Below are 26,355 nucleotides of genomic sequence, written 5' to 3'. Positions count from 1 at the left end.
AACATCATGGGTTAGGGGGTTAGGGGGGATGAAGGAGAATGGTGGAGAGCATGAGTTCAAGTATGATGTATTTAATATATTGCAAGAACCTTTGTAAATGCCACAATGTTCCCTTACCGAGCACAGCAATAAAATGAAAATAAAAGAAAAAAAAAGAAAATATTTGGTTTAACATATGAGATTGCTTGGAACTTACTAGCTGCATAATGGGATGACTATAAAGACAAAATGGGATCATATTTAAATTTTGCAGGATAACCTTATTTATTGTTTTTTAAAATATTTGCAAAAACAACACAGTTCTCATATTCTCTTAATTAGCTTGCCTTAACATTAACTAGTTTTAAAACCATAGTACAACTGTCACAAGTCAGAATTAACACTTATATAATCCTATTAACTATAGACTTTACCCGAATTTGAATATTTCCATTCATTCCATCAGTTTATTGCCTTTTGTTTTATTAATTCATGTTTATAGTATAAAGGCAATACAATGGCAATATAATAGTTTAAAATATGGTAAACTTATTCCTCCACTTATTCTGTAAGTTCTGATATATATGTATGTATGTATATATTTCCATTTTTAAATATAAAGTTAAATTAACTATCTTCTAAAATGAATATTACCTTTAGAAAATCTCTAATATTTGTATACTTGTTTACCTATAGGCATCAACTAATAAGACAGCACTAGGTAAAGTTTCATGATCATACATTTTTGTATATTGTTCAAGTTAAGATATCACAACTGTGTGTTTATTACTATTAATTCTTATTATGCATAAAGGTTAAACAAACATAGAACTAGAATTCTAGTCCAGTTCTGTTAACTTAAAAAATTTTTCTTATTCCACTTCCCTATATATTCCTTATTTATACAAAACACTTTTAGCCAAAATGTGTTTTTTTTCTAGATAAGTACTCATAACCTAGAATTAAGCAGAAAAATCAAGACACAGAGGAGCATAATAATGAAAATGGATTTGCTGATTACTAGTTATTAGAATATTATGTTAAAGAATACATGTAAGAAGTATTAATCTCAGTTTTACTTATGTGTAAAATAGGAGTAACAATGAGTTCAAAGCTTGTTATGGACACTAATATAAAACATAAAAAATTTTCTTTCAGAAATAATGAAATGTATTACCTATGCATTAAAATTTATTTCCATTTTCGTACTTCACAGTTACATGATGAAAACAGAAGACATTTCTGTATCTGTGACTCTTCTCCACAGAAAAAATGATATCCATATCTACATATAGCTATAATTTTAAAACATATATTAAAATAACTCTAAATTCTCATTTTTCTTCTCTTTTATAGAATTGCAGAGCAGCTCTTGTGGGAATCCAGGAGTTCCACCCAAAGGTGTACTATATGGCACAAAGTTTGATGTTGGGGACAAGATCCGCTACAGCTGTGTAACTGGATATATTCTCGATGGCCACCCTCAACTTACCTGCATAGCCAACTCAATGAATACAGCTTCATGGGATTTTCCTGTTCCCATATGTAGAGGTAAAAATATATATTTTGTACTTATTGAAAATTTGAGAAAATGAAAACATGTCAAAAGTAGGAGTTTCAATCAGCTTGTATTCTTAAAAATTATTTGTGTCTATTCCATGTATGGAATATAAAGGATACATATATATGTATATACATACATATATGCATATTTAGTACTGTGTGATAAGTACACATTGTCAAAACCATAATTTTGCTCTCACTAACAAATACTGAGTAGATAACTGAATCTGTTAAAAATTTCTGGTAGAGTATTTAGCTTGAGAATTTGTGACACTAATAGTACTGGATAGTTAGTTTTTAAACTATAAAATTATTTATGCCATAGGGAAAATACAGAATTAATAATGTGGGCAAAGGCTCAAATCACAGAACCGGGAAAGTAGACATACAAACCATTAATAAATACATAGGTGAATCTCTCCCACAGAAATTCTGGAGATCAGCATTGTTTCTTCTCTGGGATCTCTTTCTTGATGTGTTGTATCTCATCTATCTTTTGACATGTATTTCTGTAATTCCTCTATGGATGGAATGTGAAATGTTCAACTGCACATACAAATTACTAGTTTTACCCCAAACGAGTGGCTTCAAATGCATGCAAGTAACCCATGGAAAGCAGCACAGCTAACTTCTTATTCCACCTTTGTCTATTAGCATGTGAATTACCTCAGGCAAATCTTATCAGCAATTCTATTCTCATTTATCTCTAGTCAATGAGAGAGAGAGAGAGAAAGAGAGAGAAAGATCTGATCCATTTGTTATAAGTTAAAAAGAAAGTCTATACCTGACACTTAGTGAAATATCTGCTATACAGTGATATTTTTCTGCAAAACTGGGTCCATCCATGGTTGCTGCTTCTACTATTGTTATCCTCATTGCTGTTGTTGCTACTGCTGCTGCTACTGCTACTGCTGAAATTGGTATGACAATTACTCTTAGCTATTATTCTAACATTAAAATGTGGCAAGAAATTTGGAAGCATTATTTCTTAAATTTCACAGAAGGAAACTGAAATACAGATATTTAGAAATAATTAAGATTTAGCAGATAGTAAACATAGGAACTAAAAGATTCAGATTTTACTCTACTTGCAAGTTAACAAGTTTCTTTGCTGTACTTTCATAGTGATGAAAGATACAAGACTCTTAGGTGAGAAATAAAGGGTAGTTTGTTATTCACAGCAGTACGTACCAAGAGCCAAAGTATCAAAATTTGTACCAAATACCCAATTCTCACAGAATGATATGGAAATTGTGTGATATCTGCACACATACAACAGGAGATAAATCCTGAATTTAGGAAGCTGAGCCTTTTATAAGTAGCAAGCCCATCCACTCTTTGTTTTGGAAGGTAACACTTTATCTCACATGGCTGTAAACAAAATTTGACCTTTGCTATGGTGGAAAACACTTTTTATATCCTTCTAGACTATTTTAAATGAAAACACCTTTGAAAAAACAGTCTGATAGTATCTCTGCTCACAAGATGTGTAGCAACATGAAAATCTCCCAAGAGTAAATGGTATACATTAGGGACCCTGGTTTGAATCATTCTTTCTGGTTCCAGAAAGCTATAATAGAAATAGTACAAATAGGCACATGCCAAGTAAGTTATGTTAGCTCTATCATACCATTTTTGTTTAGCTCCTCTTAACATACCCACCCTCCAAAAATTATATGAAATCAATACAGACAAAATATCTCTGTGTCCAAGTGTAACCCTAGAGCCAACACTTAACCTCTATTTTGTCATAGTTATTTTATTTCTGGGTTAAACTCTTCTTCCAAAGTGTAGACCTTCCCTACATTTGTTTCCTAGGTCCCTGCAGACTTATTTCCTTTGATTTTCCCTGTAACCTCTATGGGTTCTCATCTATCAGAAAAGTGTCAGTTCTGGATTTAGAAATATATTGCTTATTTAACATTAGTCTGCCACCCTCACCTTTTCTTCTCCTAAGCAATAAGACTCAGGAAGACATTTACACATTCAAATGGGTTCATTAATGGCATACCCTGTGAAAAACAGTATTTCATATACCGAGGATCAGATGATTGATTAAGAAACAATTCCTGTCTTTAAGAACCTGGGGTCCAGTGGAGCAGGTTGTAATGTAATCAAGCAATTGCAATAATGTGTGATAATTGCTTTAATGGCAGACTTTGTAGAGTACACTAGGCATCGTGATAAGGAAAGTATTAATGTCTCCCAGGGGAGTAGTTGGAAGTGCATCTAAGGACAATTTAAAAGACAATTTTAGAGAAGATTGCTAAAAATAAAAACTATATAGAGCAGGAACACTTTGAATGAGGCAATAATTCATGAAGAAAGTACAAATTTTTCCTTCTAGCCTCAAAAGTAGTTCTCATGTGTTACTAATATTCACTGGCTAAGGGTAGATTCTAAGTCATACTTCATAGAGCACATGATATAATTTTGTAAGGCACAATTTATCTATCACTAGCCAATTTTTTATTAAAATAATACTAACTAAAAAATAGAGGACTAGTGTATTTGCAATGTATGTCATTGTCATTCCGTTCAAAAGAAAAGCTAGTAGATTATTTAGTCCATGACTTCCCTTTTCTGCTCTTTGCCACTTGATAGCATACTGATTCTTTAATTTATAACTTTGCAGGAGGCTGATGATTCTGCTCATTGCTTCTCCTAGAGTTCACATAGAGGCCCTCCTTGAGGAAACCTTTGCTTTTAGACTATTCTTTGAAGTTTCCTAACAATGATAGTTTAATTAAGGAAAAAATGAATGCCACATCAACCCAGAGGGTACAATGCAAGGGTTTTTGTGTTCATAGGCAGAAGGAATTTCATCAACACCATCTGCTGGTGTTTCTAAAAGACAATGCTGCGTGCTGCTGGGTAAGCAATGGCCTATAAAAGGGAAAGCCTAATGCCTGTGCTCTGAGTCTGGAATGAAAGTACCTGGAGGACTCGACTTTTCATCGCCCCCTCCTTGGACAGACACTTCCATGACATTTATTCCCACTGAGTTTTGCTGTGGTCCCAGAGTCCTTTTCAATCCAGTGCTCACAATACTCCTTACTAATTAAGAGCAGTTGGCAAAGTAAAATGGATATGCTATTCCTAGATGAAAGCTTCTAAAATTCATAATGATAATCTGTATTCAAAGGGCATTTTCTTCTACACACCCAAGGGTAAACTAATAAAACCATGTGTAAAAGAGACACACAAATTACAGTGTTGTACATGAACCTAAACCTGGGTCTACATTTTTTTTTTTACAATTTGATGAAAGTATTGATATATGAACACTTAAGGATTCAGTCACTGAAACATTAAGTTTGTAATAGGAATTTATGATTTGGATTCACTAAAGAAAATTTTTAATATTTTGTTGCCTTGATGATTTGTGTATATTTTTAGTGCCAAAAGTACTGATCTAAATTCCTATGGGGGTTCAGGGAAAGCATTGATCAAGGAAGGAATGTGATGCTCTAAATGTCAAAGGAGTTTATTTCGTTCTGATAGATGAGATTCTTTTGGGAGAAAGCTTTGAAGTTAGTGATGTGAATGTCGTTTAGTCAATTTGTGTGGTGTGACCTAAACCAAATATTTGATGTTGCAGATAATCGAAAGGGCTACTTAGGGAGCCATTACCTCTGACAAAGCAAAATAAATTTTAATTAGCTAAATTAGTAATGAAGAGTGAAAAGGGCCTTCAGTTTTTTCTTGGAAGTAAGACTACATTCCTCCACACATTGTGGAGAAAACAACTGATGAAACTAGACCAGCAGGTTGCTTTTCTTTCACAATATAATATTATTTTCCTGCTAGAAACCTTCATCCACAATTCTGGATCAAAATGTAAGACATAAAATTAGTCTAAGTAGTAAAAGATAATAGCTGGAGAAGGAAAAAAAGGAGCAGATTTAGACAAAAACTTTCTGTATGTGAATTATAACAATCCCCCCTACCCCAACTTATGCAGTAGAAGCATTTTTACTGTGTGTATGCTGCTATGCTCAGTCACTGGAAATCAACTCAGAAAGCCATTAGGAAACAGTGAGACCATTCATTCTATTTATAATATGTCTTCAAGAATCATGCGTAAATGCTGAAGTTTAATATTCAGAAATATGAAATGATGGGTAACAATTGTTATGATTACTGGTAAAAGTCAAATAGAATAATAGAAAGTGAAGAAAACTGAAAAATGCTTTGTTGAATTAAAAACACAAAAAAAATTGTCATAATTTATTCATTTTCATAGCATTCTTAAAATAAAGGTAAATTGCAAAGTAAAATATGTAAATATGTTCAGTTGTGCTATGCTAAGTACTAGATGAAAAGTGTTCAGTTTTTTCTATCCGACATGACCTTTAGCATTTTTGCTATATAAATCTGTTTTTTTCCTAATATTTGATAAAGAAAATGTATCAAACTACTCTCTTCCTTTCCATAAAGTCCACTTCTAAAAACGGGAATGTGTTGTTGTGATTCTCTAAATCACAGAGAGAAGAGTGTGATTGGAAAAAAGAACTCATGTACACTGTAGAATATCAAAGCATCACGAGCCATGTGTTTAGAATTCTTTTTGAGGATTAGGTAATTGATTTAGTTGATCTTCAAACATGTTATTTTAAATATCTCAAAAATGTTTTATCTTGCATTGTGAGTTTTGCCACTTTCATTGTTATTATTAACTGAGCAACATTATTTTATGTGCATTTTCTTTCATTGCCCCTATCATTTCATCAGTTTATAGTCTCTTAATGTGTAATATTAGATGCTAATGAGGAAAACATTTTGTGCATGTCTTTTAATGAACCAGAAAGCAAAGCATGGGACATATTGTAATAGGGTTATATTATCACCTGAAAGTCTGCCAGAAAAATCCTAGTGATACTAGTAGGCCACAAGGAAAAATTTACAAGTGTCATGGATCAATTGCTCTCTCTTCATCACTCCCTGGAAAATGCAGGCAATTCAATCAACAAACCAGGCCAATACTGGATTACCCTCTCATGTACCTAATCCTGTTCTTTTTTTTTTTTTTTTTTTTAGGTAAGTGGCTGACTTTAATTTTTTTTAATTTTTATTTTATTCCTATGTGCATACAATGTTTGGGTCATTTCTCTCCCCTTTCTCCCACCCCTTACTTATGCCCCCTTACCCCTCTCTACCAGGCAGAAACTGTTTTGCCCTTATCTCTAATTTTGTTGAAGAGAGAATATAAGCAATAATAGGAAGGACCAAGGGTTTTTGATAGTTGAGATAAGGATAGCTATACAGGGAGTTGACACGCATTGATTTCCTGTACCTGTGTTACATTCTAAGTTAATTCTTTTTGAATTAACCTTTTCTCTAGTTCCTGGTCCCCTTCTCTTATTGGCCTCAGTTGCTTTAAAGTATCTGCTTTAGTTTCTTTGCATTGAGGGCAACAAATGCTATCTAGTTTTCTGGGTGTCTTATCTATCCTCATACCTTCCTTGTGTGTTCTTGCCTCATCATGTGATCAAAGTCCAATCCCCTTGTTGTGTTTGCCCTTGATCTAATGTCCACATATGAGGGAGAACATATGATTTTTGGTTTTTTGGGCCAGGCTAACCTCACTCAGAATGATGTTCTCCAATTCCATCCATTTATCAGCCAATGATAACATTTCGTACTTCTTCATGGCTGCATAAAATTCCATTGTGTATAGATACCACATTTTCTTAATCCATTTGTCAGTGGTGGGGCATCTTGGCTGTTTCAATAACTTGGCTATTACAAATAGTGCTGCAATAAACATGGGTGTGCAGGTGCCTCTGGAGTAGCCAGTGTCACAGTGCTTTTGGTATATCCTCAGGAGTAGGATTGCTGGATCATACGGTAGATCTATGTCTAGATTTTTAAGAAGCCTCCAAATTTTTTTCCAGAGTGGTTTTACTAGTTTACATTCGCACCGGCAGTGTAACAGTGTAACAGGGTTCCTTTTTCCCCACATCCTTGCCAACACCTGTTGTTAGTGGTATTGCTAATGATGGTCATCTACACATCAGACAAAGGACTAATAACCAGAATATATAGGGAACTTAAGAAACTAAACTCTCACAAAATCAATGAACCAGTAAGGAAATGGGGAAGTGAACTAAACAGAACTTTCTCAAAAGAAGAAATTTAAATGGCCAAAAAAACACATGAAAAAATGCTCACCATCTCTAGCAATAAAGGAAATGCAAATTAAAACCACATTAAGATTCCACCTTACCCCTTTTAGATAGCATAGCCTAACCCTGTTTTAAACAGTACATTTGTGATAAAATGATGCAAAGTTCCAAGTATGTTGTTGCAGCAGTGTCCAGCATGATGAAGCAAAGGACATATGATTTCTCTTTGAGGATGCAAGGTCTATAAGTTGATTTACATTTCCAAGGTTTTCTTTATGTCAAAAGTGAATTGTTTGCTTTATTGTGAAGTAATGATGAAGGTTAAAAAGATTTGATTATGTGAATTAATGTTATTGAAATATTTATATACTGTGTGGCACAATAGAAGATACTCATTTCCAAACATGTAAGTGAGGAATTTAGACTCATATGATATGGATAGAATGTGTAAAAATATCTCTTGACAATTAATATGTGCCTTACATTTGGTATAGTAAAGAATCCTTTTTTTTTTTTTTTGCAGTACTGTGGACTGAATTCAGGGCCTCATACTTCGTAGGCATGTGCACTACCACTTGAGATACACTCCCAGTCTTGTTTTTGCTTTCATTAATTTTCCAGTAGGGTCTGTTGTTTTTGTCTAGGCTGTCCTTGGACCCTGATCCTACTACCTATGTCTCCTGAGTATCTGGGATTACAGAGGTACATGTACTTGTTTTAGTAAGAAAAAAGTCTTCAGAAATAGTAGATTCTGAACTAATAAAAAGCCTTGAAAGCTTTAAATATATGACACTGAGAAGATACAGAATCTTAAAATTTAGAATGTTTAATATTGTGAAACCAGTTTTCTTAGGTGAACCTTCAGAGTCCTGCCTACTTTATAGTATTAAAATGAGTACTAAGTCAATATATGTAAAATATCTAATCTATGGTGTTCAACATGTAGTAATTATTTCCTGTTTCCATCATTATAATGACCAAAATAATACAAATATGGTAAGATTCATCTATAAAGATAAATTTTTGAATATGAAAATATTACCATGACATTAAGTTAAATGAAAAATAATAGTATGAAGGTGAGGAAATAATACATGCAGAGTCTATGGCCTTACAGGTAGTAGGATGAGTTTTTCTCAGAGTTTTAGTGGTTAAAGGAAATGTTAAGCCCCGTATTAGCCTGATGAATTAGTTTGTGATCAGCAAGTAATACACATCATTAGTGAAAACATGTTTCAGAAGGTAGCGTAGCATTTCTGACTTATTCAATTCTGAAAATTTTAAAATGTGACATGTACTCAATAATCAGATACACACATACATACATACATTCCTATGCACAAAACTATGCAGAAGCCACACTGCTATGCGGAGATGAAAGTGCGCCAGCTTCATGAAAGCAATAATCTATTGAAAAGAGGATCTTTGTGTTGAAAAATGAAGTAATTGGTAATCTGGATTATTGCCCAAATGTAAACTTAAAATTCATGCAGAAAGAGAGTAGTGCACTTGTGTGAACTAACCTTCCTGTCTTTCTTCAGAGAATAAAATTAGGTCCTTTTCTTACCATAAAATCATCCTGTGTTCAGTTGTTGCAATAGTCAGTCATATCTTTAACATTCAACTCATACATTATTTTCCCCATTTCTTAATTGTGAGTTTTATTTTCTTTCATGTAGGAAGTCATTTATTTTCCTTTCTAACAAGAATAAAAGAACCCAAACTTTTTTTATGTGTGTGGTCCTAGGGATTGAATCTTGGCATCCAACATACAAGGCAATCATTTTACCATGGAGCTACATTCCTGACACCTCAAATATTCTGTTTTATTCTTTATTATAAGACTATCCACTATAAACTTATTCAATGATTTTGACAATTAAGAGATAATATTACACATCTTATTTGCATGTGTATATTTATAGAGTTTTATTCATATTGTATGCTATGATAATGCATTATTAATTTAGAGGTGTTTGCCCCTTAGAGGAATGATTTTCATTTCTTTTTTCTGTGCAATTCCTAGAAAATTGTTAACACTAAGAAGTTTTAAATTCAAATACAAGTCTGACATTTTTTTTAAGGAAGTGTGTCTTGTGTATGCAAACTCTGTGCAACTTTGAGCCATGTTCTTCTATTGAAATTTTTGTTTACTTAGATCTTTATTTATTTATTTATTTATTTAGACAATTAATTTAGAAGAAAAATTCTCAAGTGAAATATGCAGATAGTTTAGGGAAAGATTACAGTTTTGAAAAAGCTATGGTAGACAATTGAATAGTATCCCCCAAAAATTAAATTTCATAAACATTAAGCAATATTCATTATTAACATAAACCTCCATTCCACTACATGTAGAAAGAAAGAATGAGTGTATCATCTTGTTTTTCACAAATCATTCATATGATTATACAGACCTGTGGCTTAAAGAATAAATGCTAGAACACACTTAGCCAAAAATATATATTGACAGCTCCAGAATGCCCTGTAGTAAAATAGACTGTTCAATGAATGATAAGGACCTTGAAAAGCATTCATCTAACTTCTTGCTAGGATACAAATTCAGTGAACCACAGCAATGGCCATCTGGTATTATGTTCCTCTTTATAAAGCCACAACTCTAACTTTGAGGTAAAATAATATAGATAAGTGAGTGTAAAAATACATTAATGCTATCTTGCACATATTTTAGTGGACTGACTATGGAAAAATTAAGAATTTTTACAGGAGTCATTTGGGAAGGACTCTGTACAATTTTGATTTGCAGTTTCATTGTTGCCTACTAATTTAGGAGATTATATAAAGAATGTAGGTGGTTTGAGACATTCGATGATAAAGTTTGGCCATGTAGTTAGAGGACAAAATCTAAATTCTGGAACTTAGATGCCTTCAAAAATCTTACTTTTCAGTTCACTGACTAGTGTGGTTGAAATCTAAAACCTTTCTGAAGTTACTTTCTTTAGGCTTTTTCCAATTCCAATTCTGACACAAAATATAAGTAATTTTCTTTTTTACTATGTAGTTATTAAGTATGCAAAAGTGACCTTAAATACTTTAAATCTTTAAGAAGGCTTGGGAAAAAGTATTTTTTCTATAGCCTTTTGTTCTTATTTTTATGTACAGTTTATTGTGTTTTATATGAAGGCAATATCTCTTCATTCACTACTTCTTTGAAGTGACCATAACATTGAAACTAAGTTAAAATATTAAAGACATGTACTTACATTGAACTTATAACAAATTCTAAAAGCAGCTTAAACAGCCTAAAAATGTGATACACATAGAAAAATACCATAAATGCAAATAAGGAAATTTAGATTAAGAGAAAATAACAGGAGAGTTAAATGAAACCAAGTGTAATGCTAATATCTCAAAGTCAAATTCTGAATTTTTACACCCTTGTTTGACTCATAATTATACTTGTCTTTCATTCACAGGACAAACTAAACAAATCTTGAAAACATGATGTGTTCATACTCTGATAAAGTAAAAGAAAGGAGCTTGGGAAATATCTCTTGAAATACTTCAGAAAGAAATCACAGGATGGTTTGGTGATCCACATGCTGTACAAAATGTCCATGACAGGAGCTCAGAGAAGCTTCCCAGGGCTGCATCACATCTTTGTGATGATATATAAATAGGCCTTGATGCTAAAAAGATGATGGGTTGAAAACTGAATTCATAGAATGATGTATCAAAACATACATGGCTGAAGTCACTGTTCGAGTATAAGAGATATACAACCCAGCTGTCTAAATTTAGTTCTGACCCAATTTCAACATATTTAAATTTTTTGAATCGCTTCGTTAGTTTGTAAGTCTGGAATGTGTCCTAGGACTAAGTTCTCATCAATAAAGAAAGCCAAAGCATATTGCTTCTTTATCAATTGCTCTTAATTTTCTTTTCCATTTTATCATTCTGCATCTACTGAATCTCCTGAATGATAAATTAATTTCAGAAATGAGTTAATGTTTTTAAATATCTGCATTTTAAACAGAAAATTCAGTACGATTATAGTTAGAAGGTATTTTACGCTTGCCACTAATTTATAACCTTTTTATTTATAAACAATGTTTGTTTATAATTTTACATTAATTTCAGGTTTCTGAAATTGTTATATTATTACATTTAGTAAAACTCCTTCTAAAATGATTATTGCTTCTAGCAATTATAACTACCATTAAATAAGGGATTCTGAACAGTAGAGTTAAGGGTATTCAGAATGGAATTTCATACTTACAAAAAAGTCATAGTACAAAGTACTATACCTCAAGAGAAATACCAGACATTGGATTGTTCAATCTAAGGTTTTCTTTACCAAAATATAGAAGATGATGCCTGAAAAAGTAAATAATATGTGAGGATTATAACAACATAGTCATATATTAAAGGAGAAATAACACTTGTACTTATATTTTCTCTGTCTTTTATCTTTTTTCTTCTTTTCTATAGTGATACTTGAGTTTAAATTCAGGGCCTCATGCTTGTTAGGCCGGTGCTCTACAATTCAATTTGAGCCATGTTCCTGGCCTTTTTAATTAATTAATTAACTTTTAGTTTAGATACACTTCCCTATGCTTCCCACCACATAGCTGGGATTATTGTCATGTACCACTACTTTCAGCTTTTTTGTTGGGATGGGATATCACTAACGTTTTGTCCATCCTGGCCTCAAACTGCAATCTCCTCATCTCTGATTATCATGTAGCTGAGAACAGCAGCATATACCACTACAACTGGTTCACATTATTTTCATAAAACTTTCTTTCATTTTTTCTTTAATCTTAACCCATGAAAATACTTAACACTTTCCTTTAAATAAAATTCAGCCAGCCACACAATAAAAAATATAAATTTTATAACAACCTACCCTCCTGACTGTCTTCTTCCTCCACTTTGCCTCAATTAAGCATTTATAAATAAGGTCTTTCCTTGCTCCTTTTGTCTTCACCATATACATTCTCATCCTTTCAAGAGAGTTTCAATGGGTGAAAATAGAAAAGCCACTTCCTAGAACTAGAGAACAAATGCACTTAATCACAAATAATGTAAAACTCACTTCACCTGGGAAACTAAAAGTGAACTTATCTTTGGCTGAAGAAGATCAATGTGAAGAGGAGAGGTAGCAATTTCAACAATACGATTAATTGCATAATATTTTTAAAAGTTTTGAGGCCCAGATTAAGGAGTTGGAAATTTTAGCCTGCCTCTAAGCCTGTGTAATATGTTATGTATATTTCAACATTATTTTGAAATATCAAATGTGTTGTTTTAACAATATGGCCACTAGTGTTCATGTAAAAGTGTCCACCATAAAGGCAAGACCACCAGCAATGGACAGGAGGCTTGTGTCTTCCATATTTGTACACACAAATAATTTTCTACAGAAGTATAAAGTACTTTGTTTGCCCTCTCAACAATGATAATAACACAGATCCTATTTATTAACACTGGTAACTATCAATAGTAGTAATAGCTCCTATGCTCCATGTCTGAGAATAGTTCCAAACATTATATAAGAATTACTTCATTTTACTTCTATAAAAATTTATAACTTAGGTGCTTTGATTTTATTCCTCACAGGGAATAAAACTGGAGCTAGGAACAGGTAAGAAAAAAAAAACATGCCAAAGACCACACAAGAGATATTTTCCCTCAGTGAAGATGGAACTTAAGGGAGATGAAACTTTCTTCCTATATATTATGATCACCTGCCACCAGGAATAGTGAACAGAGGCCACTTTCATTGTTTTGTATTAGTGGAATAATAATGCAATCCATTTATATTCCACATAGTTAATCAAATGACCTTTAAGTATATTTTCTATTATTTTGTAAGAAAAAATTATTTTTGAGGAGTAGTTTAATCATTTAATGTGAAGTTCAGTTTGTTTCATCAATTTTTCTTAATTAAATTTAGGTTAACTCTTTTTATTCTCATGAATAATCCAGATCAAGATAGATTACAATGGATTTCTTTGAATATGTTTGTGATAAAGTGACTTCAGTTTAGTGGAAAAAATAAAGGCTTGAAAAAATGTTAAGAAATCTTAAAAGCCATTTCCTCTTACTTAATATGTAAAAATTGACAAATTATGGCTTAGAATAGGCAAAGTCTTCTGATAATAACAAATAACACTACAGTCTCAATAGCTTTATCACATGAAGATTTTTTCTTGCTCACACTATCCAATTTGGTCAAATAGGTGGGCTCAATGTACCAAGGAAACTGGGGAATTCAGGGTTATAGAAGTTCCATCTCATTAATATTATGGTAAAGAAAAAAGAAAAAGAAAAATATCCCCTAGAAAAGGTAACTAAGGTTTTCAAAATTTTGGTCATGAAATGACAGAAGGTATGTCTATTTAAATTTCATTGACCAAAACAAAATCAAGTGACTGTGTTTTCTTCATAAAAAGAATACAGAAGAACAAGCCTACCACAAGTTCGGAAGACTGAATACTTGTAAGCATTCATAATACTTACCATGTGGCTTCAAGAAGCAGATATTTTGTCTGGAATTCCTAATAAAGGTGCATGTATTCTTTTCTTAGTTAAAAAATGGACATGCATACTAACAGACTAGAGGATATCAAATATGTTCAAGTAATTTTGGAAAATGTTTTAGAAAATCTTCCTTACTTTAAAAGTCCACTTAGTAAAAACTTGTTTATTTTTTCTCCAGCACTTTTCTTCTAAATGTTGTGGAAACATTTTGCCCTCATCTCAGAAATATTTCAACATCAGTTTTTCCATGTACTCATTTAAAATGTTACTCACACACAGATTCTCACACACATCTGTAAATCAAAATGTTACCTGGTTCTATATCTTTTCAGTATATATTATATGCTATTCTGAAGGTGAATAGTTATAAATCCCTTTATATTTGGGGGTTATATTTGTAATCAGGAATAGATTCTATACTTTTGAACGAGTAAAAAAAAATGTGCACTACCTTTTTCTTTGTTCCAAGAATGAAAGTGGGTAACTTGCATTTGAAAACTGAGCTTTGACAAAGTCAATTCATGCAATGACAGTCAAATTCATTGTATTATATTCTCTTTTCACTTGATTAAGTAAAATTCAAAAGGCAGAAATAATCCATGGAAGACCTTCCTTTATTTGCATGTGGTGCACAATTGTACAAATATTTGTCTCTTACTCCTGCTCCTTTGCTTATTGTACAATCAGTGATGTCCGCATATCTGTTAACATCTGCCCACTGATTTGTTTATCATTCTTTTTATTTTCTGTTAGTGTTGCCATCACGTAAGCTTAGTGTGAACCAGACTTATTTAATCATAATTTTCAGTTACTTAGAGGTAATACCAACATATTTTTTTTCCCTAGATGTTGATAAACAAATGCGTTCTGTATGACGTTTCACTCCTTCTTTACCTACTTGTGTTTGGAAATAATTTAAAAAGTCTTCATAATGAAAGGTGATTTACAAATATATTCTAAGGAATTGCATTTTCCCAGGAAACTCATTAGAAGCAGAAATGTTGTGGCTTAAAATTCAGAACAATGTTTTATTTAGAATTGTAACTTTTCAGAGAACAGCATAAATTTGATTTTTTTGCCTTTCTCTGCGAGGTAGCCATTTTTACAGCTGTCACAAAATTAGATTTAAATCCAGCATGGAGAATTTATGAATTCCAGGAGCTGTGCTTATAATACATATCTCATCCTCTGAAAATTTAACTACCTCTGCATTTTCGGTATCTATTTCTGAAATGCTGAATGCAAACATACAAAGCATATGAAATGCACCATTCTTTCCTTTAGCTCCAGGAGTGTTCAATGGATTTGAAGTAAATATTTAAAGAAACACATTGAAGAAACTTTAAACAATAATATACAATTCTGTTTAAAAAGCTATTTTTTTGACATAAGTAACCTGTACCACATGAAAAACTATACCATGTAAAAATTTCCTACATTCTTCTTTACCTTTGGAGAAATCCAAAAGTAAAAAAAGTAGAATACTATAAAAGATGTGAAATTTTGCCCTCCTTAAAAGCTTCAAATTCAGCCTGGAACAATATTATGTAAACTAGAAAAAGGCATGAGACTTCTGGGTCAAAGACAAAGGAGTTCTTTAATCACACCACAAAAAACATCCTGAGAATTATAATCAAATCAGTTCTGGCAGTAAATGTTGTCTATGTAGATTCTGTAATGCAGTGTGATTGTATCATAGCTAAGGAATCCTAAACTTAGCAAATGCCTGTCATGTATGTTTAATTTTCACAGTGGTACACCACCTTATATTCTTACCAAGAGTCTCACAGTTTAGAAGATTTCCAATTTTTCCACTTCTCACCAACACTTCCAATTTTAAATGTAAACTAATGAGTGTGAAGTGACCCCTTAACTCCACCTAAACACAAAACTGTATCATCATTCTCTAGCATCTTTAAGCATATGGCAACTGTCCTTTAGAGTCAGACAAGGTGAAAGTACAGTGGTTAAAAGAGAAGGACTAGACAAGAACTTCAGGCAGTCTAAATGTGTATAATTTCATTATGCTAACCACTGGGACACATTTGTATGGGAACAATAATAAAGATAGTTACTGCTATCATGAAGAGAGTAGTCCAGTAAAGAAGAACAACATTTGCACATATTAAAACAAGTTATGATGGGTGTTATAAATGAAAAAGCTTATGAAAATGAAAAGTTCCCATTAAGATTTATTGTCTGTTTGGCAGAGAAATGCTAAATTGCTCTATATGATCATAGCTTATGAAGAGATATCACAATTAATTCTAATTTTACTAACAAAAATATTTCCATTTGGCATACTAGAAACTTATACACAGAGATAATCAATATATACTTTGAATTTTATAATGTTAATAAAGTAATTTTCCTTTCCTAGCATTTTTTTTCTAATCTAAGCATCATTTAGGCTGCCAACCTCAAAATGCTGAATGTTGGCCTGCTGCCCATCATAAAGTACTTAATGACAGGGAATAAGAAAAAAAATATCAAGAAAATGAGTGACCACCTATTATCCTGATTCTTTCTAACCTTTGATTCCAGGTAAGAAAAGTATCTTTCAGGACTCATTACAGAAAACCACAGCAGCTGGGAGAATTCATAATGTCTCCTTCCAACAGTCTTCATATTGCCTACATATCTTCTATCAGTTGGAGAACTGAGAAGCCTAAACCTTGTCATTAATCATTCAGTATGTGGTTACATACTGAATACATCTGTACTAAACTTCCTACCATATATCTTAGAACCAAACCTATTGTCAGAACGAACATGACTGTAATTACAAATTTTCCAATATAATTAAGCTATTGTATTTTCAAAATTATAAGTTTTAGTAAATATAACTGTTGCCCATTTTGAATTAATTTTATAAAGATTCATACTCACAATAAATAGCATTTTCTTGTTCACCTGTGCTTCTACCTCAATTCCTTTTTCCTCTGTGATCTTTTCAGGCAATACTCAGGTCTAGGTCTGGCCCAAAGGATGGTGTGTTAAACTCTGTGATCTTTTGCATGCTGCATACTCAAATAATAATTAATTTTATTTGAATGCAAAATATTCTTTGTTTGCTTCATAAATAAAACTACCATGAATTGGTACCAAAATTAATTTAATAAAAATAAAGACCAAGAAAATGAGTTTCATCTACTGAGTTTCTACTTAAAAATTAGGCATTGTGCTTGGTGGAGTTGGTCCTTTGAGGTCCTGTTGTAGTGGCTCTATGAGGCAAGCATTGCCATCTTTATTTGTGATGGACAAATCATGAATAGTTCCTGAATCCTGAAGTCCTAACAGAGTTGACAATTTCCACAACTTTATAGGTTATTTTAAATTCTAATATTTTCTAGCTCCCTTACTCCTACAAGGATAGTGAAAACTGTTACCCACTATGGGAGTCAGAGATTTGTATGTTTTCATTAGGAGATTATTAGAACTATTTTCTTTAATTTTAGCCTTGTTTAGCCTCAGGCAAAATTTTCAGAGGTGGTTCTTCATATTTCATTTCTCATTATTCTTTTCACAGACCCTCCCCCAAACCAGTTTATACCTCCAAAAGAAAGGAAACACATATTTACTCTAACTTTAGTTTCTTTTGGAAAATGCCTTCATCATTAGGACACAATGGTAGTGAATTTTTATTTTTAAGTCTACATGTGAAGTGGGTAGGAAATTCACCAGGTGTGGCAGCAGTGGGAATAAAAATGAAGGATATGACAAATACTGTACATTCAAAAATTCCTCCATCAATTGAAAAGAACATAGAGTGTACAAAATATTTCAACATGCCTCATCTCTCTTCATTTTCAAACCAAAACTCTGAAGTGGCTGATGTATTCAGCATTTCTTTCCTTTTCTCTGTACTCTTTATTTTCAAAACTCAAATTTGCACAAGACATTGTTTACTTCTGTAATCTATTGCATTCGTTCTTCTATTTCTCTAAACGCAAACACTTATTTATATAGGCAGTTCTGCTGTAAGAGTTTGAGGTCCTTAAGATTTTGTTCTGTGTGTTTAGGACTTATCCCATAGTAGTCACTTGATAAACATTTATAGAGTTAAAATGAACTTCACAGATAAAAAGTGATTTTTTTTTCAAAGGATACACTTGTTAACTGATAGTCCTGCACTGTGAAGTCAGGTATTCTGATTATACATCTCAGTCTTCCAATTCCAAATTTGATTCTCTGAATTTTGTTTTAATAAATTTCAGTTACCCAAACTTTCATGGTGTTCTCAAGGAAATTTTCATATCGGTCACATTCAAATGACATAATTAAACTATTTTGGTGTGAGGTTATTCAATTCTCTAGTAAATTTTCTTTTTAAAGGCATTAAAATCCTTATTCATGTACATAAGATTTTCTCTATATGGGATTTTAAAAATTACATGAAGACACAGATCAAAATCAAAAGGAACTTAACAAAGAAATTGGTAAAAAAAATGTGTAATTTGCATGTATATACCAAACTTAGCTTTCACTGGAATGAAGATCCCTTAAAATTGAGGTGTGTATCTACTTTAGAATGTAATCAAGGAATGGTGGAGTGGCTCAAGTGATAGAATGCCTGCCTAGTAAAGCTTAGCAAGAAGGAAGCACTGAGTCAAAGCCCCACTACTTCCAAATAAATAAATAAATAAATAGAATATAATCAGAGTGATAAATAAATTCCTGAGTTATTTTATTACCTCTCATACAGGCCATATACACAGACACATTTCCTAACAGAGACTTCCAATAAGAGGATAGGGAAGATAAAAAGGGCATAGTTACTATAACCCAATCTAAGTGAAAACTACTGCTTGGTCAGTACCAAGATACAACTGATGTCTATTATTAACACACCCACTACTTTTGAACACTAGTTATTGTGAACTCACAATCTTCAAATGCAAGTCTTTTCCTGTTTAGACAACTCAGAACATCTTTCTTATGTATAATGGAAATTCCTGTAAGTTCCATCTAGTGATTCAGTTTGTGACATTTTTATGTGGCTGATAAAGACATTTCAGATACTCTAAAATATTTATAATTGTCCTGCTACCCATTAACAAGTATTTCCTCCTCCGGAACAATTGTTCATTCCCTTAATTTTTACTCTTACAATAACTGAATCTTGACATATGCCTTTTTATTTAGGATTTACTAATGGTCTTTGAGGGGTCATGCAAAAATTCCATATATGTGTACAGTGCATTTTGAGCAATGTCTCCTTTATTATTTTGCCTTAATCCCCCTCCCTTCCTTTTAAAAAATATTTGGTGAGTTTCTTTATGCTATTTCCATACATACATTCATATGTAACATACTTTTATCCTCCTCATCCCCTGATAGTCTCTTATGGCAGACGTAACCACAGGAAGTATCTCAAGACAGTGAGTGCAGAAAAGACAAATTTTCAGTCAAATAAAATATAAATTAAGAAATTATTTCTAAATAAAAATAAAAAATTCACAATATAAACTAGTAGGGACTTCAAAGATAACTAGCCATTCTTGCTAATTTTATTACTAATATTAGTTTTAGTATAGATACAGAAGATTTAATTAATTGTTTCTTCTCCTTGGAACACCATCATCAGAATTCTTTGCAAGACTGCAAGTCCACTTTTTTATAGGGATGCAGGTATTTATATACAAATATATGTGATTGCATTCTTTTTAATCCATACTCCATATTGTTTTACATTTCTCCACATAAGGAACCACTCAAATGTGTTTGCCAAATATAAGGATATATTTTATATATCCTTATAAAATATAGTGTTATGTTTATGTGCTTTTGAAATTTAAATAAGTGGTACTTGTTACAGACTTCTTGCTCTTTCTTAGCCTTTTCTCAGTAGTATGATTTTAAGTTTTGTCCAAATCTTTCAATCTTGGTTTGTGCAATCTTGAATGAAACATCTAAGAGAACCAGAACCTTTTAAGAAGGACTGAGGATGAGGAGATATCAATATTTTTCAAAACATTTTGAGGCAGTTGTAATGCCATACTGTATTGTTCAGAGGATGCTGCATCCATTATATCTATATTTCATGTGTCTTGGCTTAAAATATGATTGGCTCGAAGAGCTTCTAGTGACTTCACAAAAGGATCTTAACCCAATCTTAAAGCTGAGGAAAAGTGAACATAAAAAGGCAATATGAGAGTAAACATTGAAATACTAGAAATAAAAGGACTAGAAAATATGTAAAGATTTTGCACATAAAGATGAAACTCTGGATTTGCAATTGCCTGAACCAAGAAAATGAATGTGGTATTGAGGTGGTGAAACATAGATCAATGTAACAGTAAAAATTTTTTCCTATACAACTTATGAATTCCTCAAAGTCAAAACCAATTTACTAATTTAGTATGTTTTCCAACTTTTTATATTAAATAACTGCTTAACTAAGTGGTGATGAATGAGAAATTATTTAGTCTTCTAAAACTCTTTTATTTTTAGGTTCTTTAATATTAGGTCCTGAAATTGTGTTTTGAGGAAATCTTATATTTTCCACACACTTTTGTCTCTTAAATTATGCTTATCTCAGGGTTTATACTCACTCTAGAATCTAAAGTTGTGACAAATACAGTGACAGAAGTGAAAGAGAGTTGTCAGTTCCCTATATTTTCCAACAACATTTCACTTATTTTGTGGCCTATTCTGTTCTACCTCAATATTTAAATATCTTGTATGAATATTTACAATACTCACTAGTAAATATGTTAAGAAAATATTTATGAATGATTAATTAAGTGGTAAAAAGTGCAAGGCTTGTCCCCTCATGTATTATTTTTCTATTGTGATATAGCAAAATACTACAAACTTAACAGGTCACGACAAACAAAGAGTTATCTCACAGTTTCTGTATGTCAGGAATCAGGACATGGGTTAGTAGGATCTGGTGCTCAGTCTATGCCCAGACTGAATTAAGTATTCAGGCTTGCACTGCCATCTTCCAAGATCACTTGTCAGAATTCAGTTCTTTGTATCTTCAGCTTACCTGAAACTTTCAGATGCTACGAGTTGTCTATCTTTCTATGATAACTGACAATCTCCTTGCCATGACAGTTTGTTTCCTAAAGTTCAACAGGGGAGAATATGCTGCTGCTTCTCATTGCTTCTAAGTGCTCACCTAATTAGATCAAGCTCACCAACAATGCTTTCTTTTTCATTAACTCAAAGTTAACTGATTAGGTACCATAAATATCTCCACAAAATCCTTTCCTGTATAACATTAGGTAATCACAAATGTGATAGCTATCATATAACACATTCTGCGCACATTCAAAGAGCATATTCTGCCCTCACCTTACGAGTGTTCTGAAAATTCAGAAAACTTTTCCATCTTATTTGCTGTTTAGTTGTGGTACCCCTCTGGTACTGTTATCAAACATTTGCTGATTGAATGGAATCATTGAATGAATGAAACAACCTTATCATAAGTAGTTAATTTTGTTATTTAACTAATAAAATATTTGTTATCCAAAAACTATTCTCACATGATGATTTTCAGAACATTTAGTGCAGATTAACCTATTTTCTAGGAAAGTATCCATATTCTACTAATTAGTTCTGACCTATCCTAACTTTTTGGCTTGAATTCTGTATTGATAGCATGCATTTGCTACAGGAATTTGATTCAAACCACAGATGGCTCCACAGCTGTTACACCTTGGAGTCTCTGTCTTTGAGAGATAACATATGTGAAAGCTCAAGTCATTTCCAAAGGAGTTTCCTTCCTCATAAATGGTTAAATTATACTTTAGAGAAATATGCCATTTTCACTTCTTCAACTAAAAGTAGAATCTGGGATTTTACCAAGCATAAGACTTGGGTCTGGTTGACAATGCACAATCAGGCTTTGGGATGTATTTAAATTATTGCTTAAAAAGATATATTTTGAATCTTTAGAAATGTGTGGGATTGCATATATTTCAGGGAAACCAAAACAGTGTTCTGAATCTAAGAATAAAAGATTTCAATTTGATTAGCACTGTCTTGAAAAGTGATTGTAGATTTTTTTCTATAACCAATGTGATTGTAGAAGTAGAATTCAATTGATTGCAGTGCATGTCAGTATAGATATGTGACATAAAGACAGTAAGGGAAGACAATTAACTTGAAAAATGAGGAATCATAGACTTGGAAGCATGTCTTGTATTAAGGACTTGGCTGTGGCAATAAAAAGGAAACAAAGTATAGTTGGAGGCCATAAAATTGTGGTGAGCATTTTCCATGTACTAGATACTGAGGAAAATGTGATTGGAAGTATAAGAAGCCCTTTCTGACTGACTAAATTCAGTGTAAAAATTGGGAATTCCAAATCTCTTCTTATGTTTCATCATTCAATCAAACTCTGTGCCTCAAAAGATTTTGATTTTGATTCTTCAAAATATGCATTATAGGGTTCTGTAACATGCATAGCTATGCATGACTTACTCACTTTAAATATGTACACATATATGTAGTTACTTATTGTACTTAGAGAAATCTTTATAAAACTATAATTAAACTAAACAGTAGGAAAACACAAGGACAGTGTTCTGTTTTACTAAGTTTTTATTCTGTTTTTTTTAAAAAATGCTAGCAGTTGTATTAGTTTATGAAGTTAAAAATCTATTTATTTGACATACATGAAGACACCAACAAGAATTCTGTCTGCTTGTTTTACAAATTGTGTAGAGAGCTACTACTGACACTTCCCAGTAGGGCAATGCTGAGTTGGCAATATGAGGATGTGAAGGGTGGTATTTGCATTCATTCCCTTCTCATTCACTTAAGCCAGGATTTATCACACACTTTTTCTGTGCTAGCACATGAGAAACCTGTTATCACTGGAACCTGTTGTTTTCACAACTGACACATTTCTTTCCTTCATAGAGCTCCCGGACATGTAAAAGAAGCAGATATGTGTTTAAATTAATTTATTGCACAGAAAATACAAGTACAGTTGTCTTAACAGGTTATAAAGTGGGTAAAGGTCCTATGAGAGCACATAATTCATCCAGAGGATAATGAAAGGCCACTCAAAGAATGACATTCAGTGCTACATACTAAGAGTAAATAACTAAAGCCAACAGAGCAACAGGACATGAGGAGGAGGGTTAGAGTGATAAAGAGGACATTTTAAGCATAATAGAACACTGAAGTGTTGAAAAACAAGATTAAGAAAGTCATTTAATACTTTTTAACAGATAAAATATCTAGCATATTTGGAAAATAGTGAGAAAACAGAATGGAAGTTTTGGATGTAAAATTCTATGGAGATAAGATCATTCATCATGGCATTGTGAACCATTTTAAATATTTTTAACTTTATCCACAGAACAATGAGAAACTAGTAAATGGTTTGGAAGAGAAGGGGTATGCTGGGTTGTATGCAGAATCACACCTCCATCTTCAAAGAAGATTCTATGGCCAAAAATACTGGGTACTAAGGGCTGTGAGAAGGCAATTGTACTTTTTCAGGCAAAAAATATTTATTGATTGAATAAGTGGCCAGAAGAAGAGGTGGCAGTACTGGGTTAGATATATTTGGGAAGGGAATTAATAGAAATGAGGGCTTATTTGTTTATGGGTGATATACATGAAGGGAGAAGAGTTATCAAGAAGACAAAGATAGGGGACATATTGTTCATTCATTGAGATTAGAAATGTTGAAGAGAAAATGATTTGAATCAATAGAGATTAGTTTGTTGTTACTTTTTAATCTTGAGATATATTTGAGACACTCAAATGAGTTTACTCAAAGTAAACAAATAAACAATATCACCAAAAACAATAAGTTGCATTGATATCGAGCTCTGAACAGAGCACAGAAGATTTTGAAACATATATTAGGAAGAGAGGTGAATACAGAATCACAACCAGAGATGATGGAGCACATAAAGTCTACACTAATGTGAAATATAAAAAAAAATTGCAAAGCCATGACAAAAACCAGCATAGCATAGTATCTAGAAGGTAAAGATGGTGATTTAAGTAGAAAGCTGTGTGAGCTGTTAGGCATAAATGTTCCATTTAGCAGGATAAATGTTCCATTTAGTAGAGGACTTGCTTAGCAAGCCTAAAGTCCTGGGTTTAATCCCCTATAACACATTTAAAAATTCTGATTAGATAAATAGGAAATAAGGCCTAGAAAATAGTTTTTGAGGAAAAATGGTTTGTCTTCTTTTTTAAAAATCAAAATTCTGATTACCTCTTATACAGTAGACTAAATGATCATTAACTGAACTGAATAAAACACTTATCATCAAAGAAATCCCTTCAAATCATCTCTCCTTTGTATCTATGTAGGGAAAAGTACTAGCATATGCAAATTCTAGCTTACTTATTTATTAATGGGTGATTATATTCATCTTAAAGTATTCACAATTAAAGATGAAGCTTCTACTGCTTTACATAAAATATAAAGTGTTTCTTGCTACATTTCTGTTCTATGACATAATTAAACACTCCAGTCATACACAGAGCTAGCGCTCAATTATGCATATCATCTTTTAAGTACAGTAAGCCCAATTTAGCTATTATTAAATTTATATTGATTCTTGCCCTGGTTGCACTTTATTATACAAGAATTTCTGTTTTACCATTAAGTAGGGAACACTTTTTGCTCCTTATAACTCAAGTCTTTTTGAAGACTTATAGGCCATGTTTTAGTAAACTTTTCGTATTCCCAATCAATGCTTTATAATTCTAAGATTTTCACATTACCAAAGACCAATAGTGGTTCCCATGTATGAAGTAGTATAAATAAATAACATCTGTCAGCTTGCTGTAATAGTTTTTATTTTTAATATCCAGAATTTTTTCAAGCTATATGTAATATTTGCTGACAATAATTTTTCATTCTGGCTTATATCTCATCCCTATACTGTCTTTTAGCTCTCCTTTGCCAATCTGTATTCTTCACCTTCTTCCGTATATTGAGTAAAATGTATCTAATTTGAGGAATTATTAAAATTAGGTCCCCTATCTTGAAATTAATTCTTTCAGTGTTTATGTACTTCATTTAGATTTTTTAAAGTTTACTCTCTGACATATTGAACTATAAAGTAAATTAAATGACATGATGATCAGTTAGAATTTGTATCACTGTGTTCTTGATACTGTTCTAACTTCTGCTTTGGGATTTATGAAATGCTAGGCTCCTGGGGACACAATTCATGTTACATGTCAACAGAATCTCCCATTACTGCATTATGTCCTACCTCCCTCACAGTGCATAGTTGTATTAAGGCTGAAATATACTGTGTGTACAGATTTCATATTCCTCAGCACTTGGTTATAAAATGCATAGTCAAATTGTTTTGGTTTTAGGTCCTTCACTTTCTACATATTAATATATTCTTGATTTCTTTTAGTAGATATTTAATTACCATTCAAATAAACCAAAACATGCATGTCTTTAAAAACTAAAAGCATCAGGCCTCTCATAGAATATTTGACTAAGCTGCTATGGTGTTAAATACATAATTTGTGTTGGACAAGTGTTTGCTACAAATGAATAAATAAGGTTGGTTGTGGGAACACATGCCTGTAAATCTAGCTTCTCTAGAGGTGGAGGTAGGGAGATCAGGCCAACCTACACAAAAGCTGAAGACTTTGTCTGAAAAACGGACTAAAAACAAAAGGATTTTGAATGTGGCTCGAGTGGTAAAATACTTCCCTAGCAAGCACAAGACCCTGAGTACAAACCACAGTACCTCCTGCAGAAAGAATAAATAAATTTTTTAATGGAAAGGCAATACATTATAAATGTGATATACCTGGATTCAGTCTCACTAAAACTGTGTGCCCAAAAAGCAGTTACATAATATTTTAGGGACTTAGTTCAACCATCACTAAAATTAGGACATTCATTCATTTATTTAATGAATTTTTATTAAGTACCTATTTTGGGCAATGTACTATTCTAGAAAATGCAGACCTAAGGTGATTAAAACTTGCCAAGTAACTGTGTTCCTTCGATTTACACTGTCAGAGGAAATGTTAAAATTAATAAATAAATCAATATATGATAGTTTGGACTTCACTTCTTTCTTTTTTCAACTTCATTTCATTTCAATAGGATGTATTGAAATTACAATTATCTTTGTTAAAGATATTTCTTGAAATTTTTCCTTCATCCCCTTAACTTAGCCTTATGCAAAAGAAAGGTTTCTTCTACATATAGAGATGCAAT

At 32.4% G+C, this 26,355-nt stretch overlaps 1 protein-coding gene across 5 annotated transcripts in view; it reads left to right on the top strand.

The window, feature by feature from the left end:
* Csmd3 (CUB and Sushi multiple domains 3) overlaps positions 1 to 26,355 on the top strand; it is a 1,205,819-nt gene that overhangs the window by 287,710 nt on the left and 891,754 nt on the right. For all 5 annotated transcript variants that reach the window (XM_074069089.1, XM_074069088.1, XM_074069087.1 and 2 more), the window contains exon 4: positions 1,336 to 1,530. In XM_074069089.1, the coding sequence (XP_073925190.1) occupies positions 1,336 to 1,530 (195 nt within the window). The remainder of the gene's footprint in view (positions 1 to 1,335; positions 1,531 to 26,355) is intronic.

The sequence above is a fragment of the Castor canadensis genome, chromosome 3 (assembly GCF_047511655.1).
Source record: "Castor canadensis chromosome 3, mCasCan1.hap1v2, whole genome shotgun sequence".
In the NCBI taxonomy this organism is placed as follows: Eukaryota; Metazoa; Chordata; class Mammalia; order Rodentia; family Castoridae; genus Castor; species Castor canadensis.
Note: the sequence above shows the minus strand (reverse complement) of the source record. Positions and strands in the feature narration are given on the sequence as shown.